This window comes from Poecilia mexicana, unplaced genomic scaffold (genome assembly GCF_051168715.1).
Source record: "Poecilia mexicana isolate PSO_F unplaced genomic scaffold, ASM5116871v1 scaffold_6, whole genome shotgun sequence".
Lineage (NCBI taxonomy): Eukaryota > Metazoa > Chordata > Actinopteri > Cyprinodontiformes > Poeciliidae > Poecilia > Poecilia mexicana.
In genome coordinates, this window is record NW_028263375.1 from 31,524,344 (window position 1) to 31,539,548 (window position 15,205).

Sequence of the window (15,205 nt, forward strand, 5' to 3'; positions counted from 1 at the left end):
ACTGATCAATGCTAAGTGGCTTAGCAAAGGCTCTGTAAAACGAATAAGCGTGAGTTCATAAGCAGTCATTGTCCACAAAATAGCTTAAAACCACTTCGAGAGAATTAAAAAACAATAAATGACTTAAATTTAGAAGGAGTTTCTCGTAGCATAGGAAGGAGTACCTTAGCTCCTTACCTCCTGAGGTCAAAGGGCATGTGATGGTGCTGTCTATTGTCCCTGAAGCAGCAGAAACACAGCTGTGGGTGGTCTTCCCTTGGAAATTCATCTCTTGCCTCAAGCCTTTATTGTTTACCTTTTGTTCACATTGAGTGACTTAGTTTTGTCTTACTATGCTGACTTATTGTACAATGTGTTAACATATTAACTTGATTCCCTATGCGTTACAATTGGGAGAGCGGAAGCTGTTGTTAAGAAGGTAGGATGTTTCAATGGTGTAAACTTCAACATTAAATGTCAATTTGTCTTTTTGGTTTCCATTTACTGTCACCAGTTAGCTGGTCTCTATTTGTCAAACCCATGTGCTTCTCCCATCTGTGTTTGTGTTATGATGTGGCTTGATGTGTCATTCTTAATAATTTGACAATAAGGTAGAGAAAGCTGATTAAGATGTTCTATTTTTGATCTGTTCATCTCTTGATACAAAATGACTCACATTCCTCCCTTCCCTCATGTTCCATGTCAGAAAGAGACTGAAAAATCAAAAGTGTAAAGCAGAACCACTTCGTTGTGTTCAACTTTCCTTTCATCTGCTGAAAGTTTCACTCTCCTTTGCTGAATTATCTGCAGACATGTATCCTCATAACAGAAAACACTGTTTTCTTTAAAATAACCTGTGAAATTAGCCTGGCCATTGCTTTCCTACGCCTGATTCTCCATCTGAGATTTGTCCCATTAAGCCCGATTTCTCAGGATGAATTTCATCCTAGCCTGTTATACAGAACGTAGAGTTGTGAAAGACGACGCTGGGTTTCTTGTTTCTGAAAGATAGTCACCCTATGTAAGGATGACTTACATAGGGTGAGGAAGTGAACAAGAGTTAGCAATTAAAGTTTTTAAGACATTTTATTGTTAGCAAAGCTTCATAGCACCATTCGTTCATAACTGGCTCATTAGAAAACGTCACAACCAAATGTTAACAATGAGATAACTTTAGATCCAATTGTTTAAAATTTCATCTGAGAAATAACTGATTGTTGGTTATCCCTCCTGATGAGGCAAAGTGTAGAGCAACAGGCTAGTTTTTACCAAGCTACTCCTAAAATGGTATAAAGTTGTTTTTCATTTGCATCCAGTCAAGCTTAAAATGGTTTGAATCATCACCACTTTGGTTCAAGTTTAATTTGTTCTTCTGCATTTTCTGCATTTCTGTCTCCATGTGGTTAATATTCTGTGTACCTCTCACTTACACTTCACATAAATGTTTGTCAAGTCAATATTTTGTACTGCATTACTGCCATGTTGGTTTCCATTTGTTTGGACTACAATTAACCCCATCTCAGTGGACCCCACTCTTAAATTCCCATAATCCTTCACTTTCTTTGGGCTTAGCTGCTTGCAGCCATTTACCATTTGATGTTTGGCAGGTCGTGGAAGCATATTGATATCATTCCAAGTTTACACATTCATCTTTTTATGTCAACTTTAATGAGGTGAATAAGGAGATAAGGAGTCATTCCTGTCAGTAACAGCTCCTTTTGTATTCATTGTATTTTATCATTTTTCAAACTGCATTTACCACACAGAAGTCTGACCCAGTGACCCCTTTGTTTCTGTCTGAAGGATTTTGACTTGCTGCCTGAGAAAGATAAGACGCCCATTGCTGAGGGAGGGGTTACCCTTAGTGGGGGTCAAAGAGCAAGGATCTGCCTCGCCAGGTACTCACACACTAATCGGTCACCGTTGTTCACCGCTCATAAAATGTTGCAATGATCTTTTTAATTATTAAAAAACAATTGTGTGAGTCATAAATAAGTGTTGTGAAGCAATAAATGGCAAAGTGGTCTGATGAAAAAAGTTGTTTCTCTGAAATTCAAGTTAAAGGACAACAATGAATACTGAAGGTATTCATTTGTATTCAACCATAATATGTTTCTTGTCCACTGAAATCTCCAGAAGTGCCTCAAGATGACATTTGTATTGAACTGGTGCAACATAAAGAAACTGAACTGAACTCAACTGAATCCACTACATCACAGTTCATTCATTTGTGGAGAATTAATGCTTAAATTGGTAACAGTAGAGTCATCATGGTGGTACTTGTACTGCAGTTTATGAAGAATTTTAGATCAAAATCTGCCATTAACAGGATCAGCCCAGTTTACTTTTTTGTTATATTGTTGCCTAACAACCTAAGTCTACTTGTTTATTATTTTTCAGAACTATTTAAGGACCTCTCTGAGTCACATTCCTAATGATGAAGTTTTATTGCCTCACTAAATCTCTATGTAGGAAACTAGAGCCACTCTAATACTCCATTATTCATGTGGTTATTGATTTGTGGTTTCCACCATTCCTGAAAGTGTTTCCTTTTTTCAGTAGTCCCATATTCTATGGGACCTTACTTCCTTTTAGCACTCTGTAGATAGGTGGCCTCTCCCCACACCACACCAGTCACCTTTTTCCCCCTTGTTTCCAATGTTTACTTAAAGCTTTATTGTCTTCACACTTTGCAAAAGCTTTTTGCTGTCTTTGTGCCCTCGGATTAGATATGACTATTGTTTGTTTTGTTTTTCACTGTAGGGCCGTATATAAAGATGCAGACCTGTACCTGCTCGATGCACCTTTCACCCACCTGGACATTGCAACAGAGAAAGAGATCTTTGACAAGTAAGGATCCCAACAGAGAGTCTTTCATGTAGCAGTGGTGGGGGTTGGGGGATAGAGCTGCAGAAAGTTCAAGGTCAAGGCTCTCCCTGTGTCTCAGATGCTTTTTAACTGTGGGGAAAGTTTCTCTGGTAACACTGTAATCTTCTGAGGAAGTGGACCTTTTTTTCTTTTTTACTTCATGGATAAAGAATTGGATTGGTTATACCAAAATACCATCTATTGGTTGTTGTTTTATGGCAAAAATATAGATAAAAACACATGGCAAAATTATATTTTATTTAAAGGAGCAGTATGATGTCAAATCACCGTTGTTGTTCCCTCATCAAAAACATACCTGGAGTGTTGCTTTGATTCTTTCATGCAAGTTTGAATCTCCAGTGGCAGCCATTCGGGTTTGTAAAACACTTGGGGGAACCAAGCTCCGCCTTCTATGCACAGCTCCTCCTAGGAGCTGCAGTTTCCAAATCAAGTTTCTGCATGAGAAAGCAGTCCTACCTCACTCAGCTCCTTCAAACTAGCAGCAGCAACAATTAGCAAACACTTGGTCTAATTGCACCTTGGTTGAGCTCATTATAGAAGCTACTTCTCAGTGCAGTGCTGCTGAAAATGTTAAAGGGTTAATGGAGAAGCGGTGTTCCTTGAAGGAACACTGAAGGCAGATTGTTGAAAAGAGCAGAAACTTTTTAAATTAGACAGAAGACAAAATTTAAGGATGTTAAATTGCAAAGTCAAATTTCTTTGCAGTCATGTTTGATATATGCAGCATTTTATTTAACAACTAAAGTTTATCATAGTTAATGCTTTTATTTTATTATGCTGTAAAATAATACTGTCTGGCTGGAAAACACATACTGGCCCTTTAACATCTACATATTATAAACAACTATAACTACAACTATAAGACTATAAAAACTAATAAAACTAAACTATAAAATGGCACACCATCATATCAGTGTGGAAGAAAAACTAAATCTTGTTTAAAAACAGAAACTGTTACATTTCTTCCACCTTCTGTTTTTTTTCTGAGAGTTTTAATTATCTGAGGACTTTCTATATTATAACTATATTCTTCCTCAGTAATCATTCATCGTTCTCATGCAACAGTTTGGCTCTAGCGTTCTCGTGTTTGCTGCTTTTCTTCCATTTCCTTCATTGTGCATTTCCTATTTTTGGAACATTGTTTCTCTTCATCAGTTCTGACACTTTGAAGTCCACAACGTCCCTGTCTTGTCAGCATAGGCTCCACAGTTTAGAACAGGCCAACTGGGAATAACCAGCATCTTTTGCATCACTGTGCTGATTTACCTTCTTCAGGGAGTCTTAGAATCTTTTCTATTGTTTCAGCAGACAGCTCTCCCCTGTTAGGGTTTTGTTTATGCAACTGATTGCTAAGTTCTACAAAGACCTCTTGTTTATGATTTGAATGAATTCCCTTACGTTTTGGAATTATGTGTGTATTTATAATCTGCAGATGTGTCTGTAAACTGATGGCCTCCAAGACTCGCGTTGTGGTCACCAGCAAGTTGGAGCACCTGAAGCGGGCGGATCGAATCCTTCTGTTGCACAACGGAGACTGCTACTTCTACGGGACCTTCTCAGAGCTTCAAGCGCAGCGGCCAGACTTCAGCTCCCTGCTGCTTGGTCTCGAAGCTTACGACAACATCAATGCGGAGCGGCGCGGCTCCATTCTCACGGAAACTCTTCGCAGAGTCTCTGTGGATGAAACAGCAAATTTCCGAGGCCCAGACCCCAATCACCAGTCCTTCCGCCATGCGCCATCTCACAGCCACGCCATGGGCGATGGCTATCCTGAAAAACGCAAGCCGTCGCTCATCCTCAACCCTCTCGCAGCTGCCCGCAAGTTTTCATTCATCGGGAACTCCCAGCAGAATAACTGCCAGTCCACATCCATGGACGATGGGGTGCATGAACTTTCAGAGAGAAGATTCTCAGTGGTGCCTGAGGATGATCAGGTAGAGGAGGTGCTTCCGCGGAGTAACATGTATCACCACGGGCTGCAGCACCTCAACGGCAGGCGCCAGTCTGTTCTGGCGTTCATCACCAACGCTCAGGGTCAGGAGCGCAGAGAGCAGATGCAGTCGTCCTTCAGAAAAAAGTTGTCCATCACCCCACAGTGCAATCTGGCATCCGAGCTGGACATCTATGCCCGGCGCTTGTCCAAGGACAGCGTGTTTGACATAAGTGAGGAAGTGGATGAAGAAGACATGGAGGTAAGATTTGGCAACACGTTTGCCTCTTCTCATAACAGGATAATCATTTTTTAATGATCAAACTATGAAAAAGCTGTGCCTAAGTGTTATAACATTGCAATTACAACACCTAGGCCAGGGGTGGGCAACTCCAGGCCTGGAGGGCCGGTCTCCTGCAACTTTTAGATGTATCTCTACTTCAACACACCTGTGTCAAATAATGAGGTCATTAGCAGGACTCTGGAGAACCTGACTGCACTTAGGAGGTGATTCAGTTACTGGATTCAAGTGTGTTGGACCAGGGAGACATCTAACAGTCGCAGGACACCGGCCCTTGAGGACCAGGATTGCCCACCCCTGACCTAGGCAATTAATGCTTAGTTGCATTAATTCTAAAAATGCAATTAAGCATGAACATTTTGACTTATTAATTTGGCTCTACTTCACATATGTCAAACTCAAGGCCCACGGGCCAAATCTTTTATGTGAGATTTTATGAAGATTTTATGTGGCCCTTTTGACTGTAGAAATAGAATCTTTAAAATAACATATTTTTACATATTATTTTATCAATCAGCAGTTTTATTTGTATTGTGCCAAATTAGATAAAGATGAAAACATGTTTATATTACTTAATTTCGAGAAGTTCTCACCAAATGGAGGATCAGCTGTTCATTAATGGGTAGTTTTATCAACATATTCTGCCACAAACGGCCCTTTAAAGACATTCTTGACTGTGATGTGGCCCAACATAAAAACGAGTTTGACACAGCTGCTCTATGTCATAAACATTTGTTTTATTAGCCTATTGTTGAACTGTTCTGTGTGAACTGACATGCTAAAGTTATGCTGCCAGTGTACAACTGGCAACAAGTGTACAAGTGTCACCTATCTCTGCTAAGGGTGGGGTATTTTCGTTTATATTTTTATTTTATTGAAAATGATATATTTCGGTGCTCCTTCAGCTCTCCTAGTTGGAAAGTATTTAGACTCATTAATGGCTAACATTCATGTAGAAAACAGCAACAAACCTAAACACACTTTCTAGACAATTAGTATACCACTAATATCTGCTCATTTTTATTTCATTAAAAAAATTCCAAATTTCTCTTTGACATGTTAAAGATAGTTTCACATTTCACGTCAAACATGACCCATTTTGGGGACACTGTGGTGGCACAGGCATTAAGCACAACATGCAGCTGTCACAGGTTCGATTCCCGGCCTGGCGACCTTTGCTGCATGTCTTCCCCCTTCTCTCAATGCCCACTTTCCCATTAATTCACCATCAAATAAAGGTCAGTAGAGCCAACAACACTTTTTTTTTTTAAAAGTTGCCCTTTTTTTTTTGCAAAGTTTAATATCAAACTGTTTAATAAAGTCATTAGGTGCTGAACCTTTCTGAGCACCTTGCTTTATCGTCTGTTTTTGCAACAAAAGATTCATTCATATTTGTATTTGGCATTTATGCAAAAATTATATTTTTACTTTTTCACAGGAATGCTTTGCAGATGAACGTGAGAAGATATTTGAAACTACCTCATGGAGCACTTATCTACGCTACATTTCCACCAATAGGAGTTTAATCTATGTCCTAATTTTCATTGTGATTGTCTTTGTCATTGAGGTAAAATTCTGTTCATTTTTTATTTGAAACTGTTTTTGAACTTTGTAATTTTTAATTAACAGTAAACTTCTCTCTTTTTCCAATCATCAGGTTGCTGGTTGTGTCATTGGCATTTTTCTCATTACTGAGTGAGTGTTGTGTTATGTTCCTGCACATACAAACTCACTATGAGATAAGTTCATGTGGCAAAATGGAATGTATTTTTTAAAATATATGTCTGTTTATTTTGTACATAAACATACTGAAGGGCTAAATAGTCTGAAGAGATTTCCAAACTTGAAAAATGAATCCATGTTTTAATCTCCATCTTTTGCTTCATTTAACCAGTAAAATATGGAGGGATGGTGCCAACCCAAATTCACCAAACTACATTGATGAGCAGCACCCTAATGCATCATCGCCTCCTGTCCACCTCGCCGTCATAGTCACACCAACCAGCGCCTACTACATCATCTACATATTCTTTGCTCACTCAGACAGCATACTGGCCCTTGGAGTCTTCAGGGGTCTCCCTTTAGTCCACACGTTGCTCACTGTGTCTAAAAGACTTCACGAACAGATGCTTAGCTCTGTGCTACGGGCTCCCATGTCTGTTCTTAACACCATGAAAACAGGTACTTTGCTTTTTAATACCTCTTCTCTTTTTGGTTTAAAAGTTAGTAGTCAGAGTGTGGTGGTAACACTGTGCAATAGATTTATTTCCCTTCTTTTTCTTTTTCGTTTTTCTCTTTCTAGGCCGGATAATGAACAGATTCACCAAGGATATGGCCGTCATTGATGACATGCTACCTCTAGTGCTGTTTGACCTCATACAGGTATTTAACGACGCAACAAATAAAGTTGATGTTGGAAACTGTACTGACACGTATTCCCTTGATTCAAATTGTTGATACCTTTGTCATACCAAATGTTTTGTTTGTCATGTAAAAAATATTTTTTTTCAGATAAAACTATATTTATTGAAAAACAAAAAGACATAAAATCCCACTCTCTTGCCATTAAAAAGGAAGACTTCATCTTCTTTGCATTTTCTTAAAAAAAATTTTGGGGGAGGGGAACGTTTTAAAAGTTTGCTCAAAAATTGCGTGACCATTGGGATGGATACATAGCTACCGTTTTATATCCAGATACACTCACTGCTCACCTTAAGGTTCTAGATGATTTCAAAAACTTCTGACTCATTCTTTATATGAGAAACCACTTTGAACTAAAACGGCCCTATTACTTTATTGGGAGGTAACTGGAAACGTAGGAAGATAGTGATTTCAGGCATGCTTTAAACTCCTCCAGTGCGGCTGCATTGAAACAAATCAATGCAGCCGCAAAAACACTATTCCACAAAAGACTCATTTCTGAGTACTGTTTAAACTTGGTGGCAGTAGTTGCCAAGGAGGGTAGCACACGGTGTAAAAAGGACTAGGGAGCAGTTACATTTTCACTACTTTGTTTCAAATAGCTTTTAAAATGAAATAATTTGCTTTTTTGTATTATTTATGTAATCTTTGATATTAAAAGTCCTTTGATTGTGTTAAATATTTAGGTCTGACGAAGGGGGAAATACTTATTCTTAACATTAGATAACGGTGTTGGTTCTCAACCTCTCAGGTTGTTGGCACAAAGCCACTCTGCGTTTTTTTTTATCAACCTAACCATTCCTGCTGCATTCTATCTGTATACAACCTCCATACCCACCTATTTAAATATTCATGGCTTCACTATACAAAAATGTTACTTTATAAGAGATCACTGATAACTGGAGCTGAAAAGTCTGCAAACCTTTTGGTAATAACTAGCTGTGAGGCTACAGTAAAATGATCCATGTTTATTCACATTATGAAATAAAAGTGTGTTGTATTACATATTGTGTTGCTACAGTTATTCTGTTAGCTCAAGAACAAATTACATATTTCTTGAGCTATGTAATTTGAAAGCATCTGTCAAATTTTTATTTACAGTAAATATAGTGTTAGAGGACCCCAAACAGTTGCTTCATTACAAATGAACTCTTTGCAACAAACAATAATGAAAATGATAGCTTCATTATTTCCTTTTTATCCCCTCACTTTTCCTCACTCTAGTTAACTTTACTTGTCATTGGGTGCATCTTCACTGTGTCCATCATGAGACCATACATCTTTATATCTGCAATCCCGCTGGCTGTTATCTTTGTGGTCATCAGGAAGTACTTCTTACGAACAGGACAACAACTCAAACAGCTTGAGGCTGAAGGTAAGAAAAGAAGACTCAATTCTGTTCATGTTTGCAGGTGGAGTCCTAAGGAGATGTCTTGAAATTTCATAAACAGGTTGTATAGGACAAAGGGCAGCACATCAGCCAACATGTTTTCTGACTCCTCCTTATAGCAGATTTTGAGGATGTACTCTAGTTTTGTTTCATGAAAAAAAAGACATCTGGGTTTCAGTCTCAAGAGCGTTCTAGGTTACAGACTCAAGCCAAGAAGTAAAATTCAAGATGATCAATGCCTTCTTTATATTCCTGTAGGACAGCTCATACCAACTGGTCTATGATCAAGGTCCAGTTTAAATCATGGCTTGAAATCTGGGTTGAAGACAACAAGGGTTGTCATTTCTTCATAAATCATTTCTTAAGATTCTCAGAAGGTTGATGACATTTTTCAGTCCAAGGACCAATCAAAAGATCAGGGGAGATCACCTAAATGCTTTCTTGTTAAAGGAGCCTAAAAGTCAAGAATGATCTTTGCATCCATAGGACACACTTCCTCCCACCAATGTTTTGCCCAAGAAAATTTACTACATTTGAATTTTGTAAGATTAGGTTTCGGCGAGTACCCTAAAAAGTGCTTGAAAATCTCCCACCAAGTATCAAGATAGGTAACCCAATCACTGAAGTACACAAGGTCTTCAAGATATACTCTGCCCTTTTCCCACAACTTTGTTTACAAAACTTTAGGATATAGATGGAGAGCCTGGGTCACAGACTACACCAAGGTACATCAAGCTAATTTTTTTATGACCTTTGTTGGGTCAACACAGTGTAGAATTAGTGAAAACAATGTCTAGAGACTTCACACCTCGGATGGGATCAAAAAGACTGGAAGTCAAACATGAGTTTCAGAAAATCATCAGCAATGTCCCCCTGACAGACGAGACAAACCCATTAGACAAAATCTCACTGTTGTTGCACCATGACCCGATTTCTTGATTACTGCATGAAGTAGCAGAATCAAAAGGTGTTTTAGCTACCAGGTTGACTGGCTCCTCTCTTACCTAACGTGGATCATTTTCGTTTTCATTTGAACAGTAACATTTCATCATATGAAATACTACTTATCTTATACTATTTAACAAGAATTGTGCAGTTGGTGAATTTTGCAGAAAAGTGAAAATGTTTTTTTTTTTTTTTTTTGTCATTGGTGGTAAATATATTATAAAACAAACATTTAACACAAAAATAAAAATCTGGTTTATACTTTGTGGTGGTTTCAAGTTGTTCAGCTAAAACTGGAATCACTGATAGAGGAGCAGGAGGAATGATCAGATTTGGTTTGCCAGAAACTTGACAAACATGCCAGGTACAGCGGTAATGTGCAAGATCAGATTTGAGTTCTGTCCAGAATAAGTGTTTGAAGATTGTTAGACATTTTTTCTTGTGCTCAAGTGCCTGGACAGTGGATAATCACATGCTAAAATAGTACATACAAGCAAAACACTTTTGCCACAATAAACTGCTCTATAGTCTTCCCCCAACTTATCACAAGCCTGGCAGCACAGCAACATGATCTCAACAATATGCTGTTTTTTTGTTCCTTTGACTTCTTTATGGGTAAGAACATTTTAAGTATCCAATAATTATCCTCTTTAAGCGGATAGGTTTATGAAGGAGATTGAAAAAAAACAAACAGTTTTTTTAGGTGTGCCTTTAATGTCAACCCCAGATCTAGCAGTTTCCAGACAATGTTTTGTGGCAGTGAATGAGTCAGACAATTGATGATGGTACTGCTTTGATTAGGGTCCAAGCAGGGAAACTATCAGATGACAGTTGTTTTGTTGAGACACAGACTTGTGTGGATTTGTCCAGTCCTCTGGCCCTGTCAACACCTTTCTGCTGGCTGTCATGTCCAGGAATAAAGTCAACACTCTTATGGGCAATGTAGTAATCCATCAACAAGAGAAGGCTGGATATTAGGATATTGTGCAAAAGTATTGTTTTGTGTCAGTATTGTTTACTGACACAAAAGTCAGTAAAATCCCTTGACTGATAGACTGAGAACCTTGATCTGCATAAAAATGAGAAAATATTGGGAATCCCTAAAAGGAAAAAAGAGTTTTCAGTTATTGCATTCACTCCAAAGAAGTAAGGTGGGTTTGCTTTTAATTGGCTTGAAAAAGTGGTAAATTTCTGACTTAGCCAAAAAACGGTATCCCTTTATGCACTACACAGTTCATAGTGGATCTCTAAAAAACAATTTTAATGTCAATGTTTGGGTTAAAATTAGATTGTAAAAAACAGTTTGAGACAAACTTATGTACATGAGACATCTAAGTAAGTTTCTGCTGTTGGATGCTCTGGGACGAGAAAACAGGTCACTGGACCACTGCAGATGCCACTGTGTTTGTTGGACTTCCCTGCTCTGTGCTCGGTTCTGTCACATAGTGCGTGCTTTAGTGGTGACGGCAAGGTCTTTCCGAAGCGCACTGGGGTCACAGCGATGAGCCGAGCTGGGATTTCCTCCAGCTATATCCTGGTGTTGTTCTTTCTCCTGCTTTATGCAACATATCAGGCAAAAATGCAGTGGAAACATAAAGTATTAGTCAGCTTCAATGAACTACGTTCCTCGGTTTTTACCCATAGCTTAGGGATAGTGTCGTTTTTTCCTATTGTTTCCAGTGGTGTTTTGGTGTCTGTTGAGATCGCCCTTGAAAAACAGAGAGATACAGAGAGACGTTCCACACAGCAGAAATCAGGCTGCTGGGGCTTAGGGACATTCTGAATGAAGGAGCCTAAACTGGATTAGAATCCAAACATCTGAACTACTACTTACTTCTACACAGATAATTAATAAATAATTATATTTTATTAATATTACACAATTCATTCCACATGTTAAAGATGCACAGATGTACCAACAGGAATTTTGGAACCAATTTCAGATCTCCAGTTTTTGTCAAGCCTTGGGTTTGGGATATCAGTCAGTTATTATGAATATATTGTTTTGGCTAATTTTCCCATCACGTTGGGCGATGAAGGTGAATCATTGTCTCTTTAAGGACAGTGATTCACCGTCTCTAGATGAGGGTATCTCATTTGATAATTTCTGCATGGATGGTTTTGTTTCAACTGGTAGCCAGTTATTTCATCCTTACTGATGCAGTTAGTCATTTTTCATTTCTTAAGCAATCATGTTGGAAGTCCCAATCTGTGGTTATGATAAAGTCTGTTTAAGAAGGGTCAAATTATGAATCAAGCCAAGAAAACAGCTGAGATAGCTAAAATAACTAAAAGTGGGGTAAGAAACATCCAAGAGAGTTGGAAGGAGAGTCGGAAAGCCTCACCTGTGTAGAAGAAATGTTTTTGGAAAAAAATGGATTGACTGTGATTTGTGATCTCTTAAACATCTGGTGAAATGAAAGGATAAAAAAACATCAACACAAATCCTTATCTTCAGTCATGAAATTAAGAGCACATTTACACTTACAATGTGAAAGGAATTTAAGGGCTGAGGAGTAAAAAAATATGGAGGATCAAAAATATGTACCCATTTAAGCAAACCACTAATCAGTGAGGCTAAATTAAAACAAATCTTTAATTTGCTGAGCAGCATGAATATTGGACTCTAAATGATTCATTTGGAGAGGCAGTTAGGAAGATATAAGAACAGGATTACAAATATTTCATTCCACCATCAAACATTTTTATTAGCAGCAGCAGTGTGAGAGTGTGTGAGAGATGTTACTATAAAACATTTTTCTAATAATATTAGCACAACACTGTTTAAATATCTTTCTAAAAAATGACTAAATTATCAGAGTTGGGCTATTAAATTTTCTGCAGTATCCTTTATTTTTGTCATGATCATTCAAAGTCAAAATAACTGCATTGTCTTTATGTCTCTGCTGTCTCTGATTTCATTTTCAAATACTGCAGCCATTTCTGGTAAAGAGCCCATTTCTTTTTGTATCTCTAACTAATTAAGTGTGCCTTTAAATGGAAAACCAACTCAGCAGACTGAAATAGTTGTAGCTGTCATGATTTGTATTCACGCCTTTAAAAACACGTTTTCTCTTTCCTGCAGCTCGTAGTCCCATCTTCTCTCACCTCATCATTTCACTGAAGGGTTTATGGACAATTCGAGCTTTTGGACGTCAGACTTACTTCGAGACACTATTCCACAAAGCTCTGAACACTCACACAGCCACCTGGTTCCACTACCTGTCCTCGCTGAGATGGTTCCTGTTCCGCTGCGATGTGATCTTTGTGCTGTTTTTCACCGTCGCTGCCTTCATTGCCGTAGGAACCAACAGTGAGTAATAGAAAGACTAAATCCTTCAAGATTTTCAAGTGCAGATTAAGAATGAACTTCAAGAGTCTCGTTTCACATATGATCTTACAGTTGGTTGTAGTGTCTTACATTGAAAGCAACATTACTCCTAAATTTCTGTGAATTGTCTCTGGTATTTAATTCATAAAGGACTAAATTCACATATAAATTCAGCACCAGTTTAAAGCAACTAAAAAGTATTTAATTCAGATTTCAATCCAGCAACATACAATTGGAAATAGTGTAATTGGATCCACTTCTGTATAGTTTAATTGAGTCTGATAATGATTGAATTGCATCAAATGTGCTCAATTTCATGCTGCAGTACCCAGTTATTGTCAACAGACTGCATCAACCCTTTGATTCAGTCCACCACCCTCAGTACCCGATTGCAGTCAGATGGTTTCAAATTGATGACATCTGGTTGAACTCCATGAGAGAGTTGCAAACTATTGTTGGTCACATGTCACCATGAATCTACAAAATAAATACTAGGGCTAGTTTGCAATGACTGAGACATAAGGCTAAGTGTTTCACTCCGTTGACATTTTGCACTTTTTGGTCTTTTTGTACCTGACTTACTAGGTAAAAACAGAAGCTGTCTGCCACTGGAAGTTTCATATTAATCATGCATTAGCTAATGTAGCATCCCTGCTATACTGGCTATTATAGCTTGGATTCTACATTGGCTAATGTAGCATTTCTTCTGTAGTAGCTGATGTAGCATCAGAATTATCACTTGGCTTTGATAAATAGAAAAAGTAATATTTCAGCTAACATAGCAGAGATGCTACATTAGCTAAGAGATTAGCTGCACTAGCTAACATAGAAGACATGCAAAGTTATCACTCTTCTTTGATATCTGAACTGAAGCAGTTTTTTATGACTTATTAATAGTCTAATGCAAAAAAAAGTTCTTGGATTCTGACTGACTCATACCAGTTATTTTGGTTAAAATTTGGGATTGTAATGTCATGTTAAACCTCATTTGCTTCAGTGGTGTAGAGATTGGGTTTGTTATATGGTGCATCTACATCCAGTCCTAACAAGTGACTTTAATGGGCTGAGCATAACAAATGAAATTATAGAATCAGCCAAACAGAACAGATTGCCTGATGAAAACTGCTGGAATGCAAAAGGGAGCATGTTTAATTAAATGAATGGGAAACGCAAACACAATGAAAAACATGCTGCTGCGTCACTGCTTGTGTTTATGTTAAGTGCAGGTTTAAGGCTAATTTCACAGCTCATTAGCTTCCAATGGAGCCAGTAGGAGTGCTGTAATACATGAGTTCAGCTCTGACATCAGAGAGGTGAGCTTTTATTGGACGGTGCTGATGACATTGTGTGTGTGTGTGTGTGTGTGTGTGTGTGTGTGTGTGTGTATCTCTGTGTGAATTTGCATGCACTTTACAGAGGACAGACCTGGAGAGATTGGCATCATTGTGGCCCTGGCCATGCTCATACTGGGCACTTTCCAATGGGCTATCATCACCAGTATCAATGTGGACGGCCTGGTAAGCAGCCATAATCACAGTCAGTTTTATCTATCAGGACAGAACAAGAAGCCATCCAGTCTGAGGAACATACAACTCTAGTCCTTTAACACTGGATGCTACCGGAACATTGTTTGTGTTCAGAAACATGATTGCAGTTTTAATCACCTTATTCCTTCAACACTTCAAGGTCAAACGCGTGAGAAGATTTAGCTAAACATTTAGCTAAACATACTTGTTTTATGTTTTATTAATTTTTTTTATCCATCTACACTATAAAAACCTACACAGCAAAAAGTCCAGTGTTGATTTAACTCCCAGAGTTGATATTAACATTTTTCGGAGTTTATATAGTCCACATTATGTGTTAAATTAACACTTTCAAAATAGTTAAATTTTTAACACTGGATCAGAGTAAATTTTTAACTCACAAAACAGAGTTAAATTAACTCTGTTTGGGATGCAATGGTTAACACTGATAAAAAACTATTTTGTTTGTGTTAATTTAACACTTTCAAGTGCT

The 15,205-nt window shown here is 38.1% G+C and overlaps 1 protein-coding gene across 1 annotated transcript in view; it reads left to right on the plus strand.

Annotated features, from left to right (window-relative positions):
• Positions 1–15,205, plus strand: part of cftr (CF transmembrane conductance regulator) — a 50,621-nt gene that overhangs the window by 21,855 nt on the left and 13,561 nt on the right. The window contains exons 12-21 of the mRNA XM_015009941.2: positions 1,783–1,877; positions 2,743–2,829; positions 4,301–5,060; positions 6,538–6,666; positions 6,757–6,794; positions 6,994–7,280; positions 7,402–7,481; positions 8,745–8,895; positions 12,941–13,168; positions 14,603–14,703. Coding sequence (XP_014865427.2) covers positions 1,783–1,877; positions 2,743–2,829; positions 4,301–5,060; positions 6,538–6,666; positions 6,757–6,794; positions 6,994–7,280; positions 7,402–7,481; positions 8,745–8,895; positions 12,941–13,168; positions 14,603–14,703 — 1,956 coding nt within the window. The remainder of the gene's footprint in view (positions 1–1,782; positions 1,878–2,742; positions 2,830–4,300; positions 5,061–6,537; positions 6,667–6,756; positions 6,795–6,993; positions 7,281–7,401; positions 7,482–8,744; positions 8,896–12,940; positions 13,169–14,602; positions 14,704–15,205) is intronic.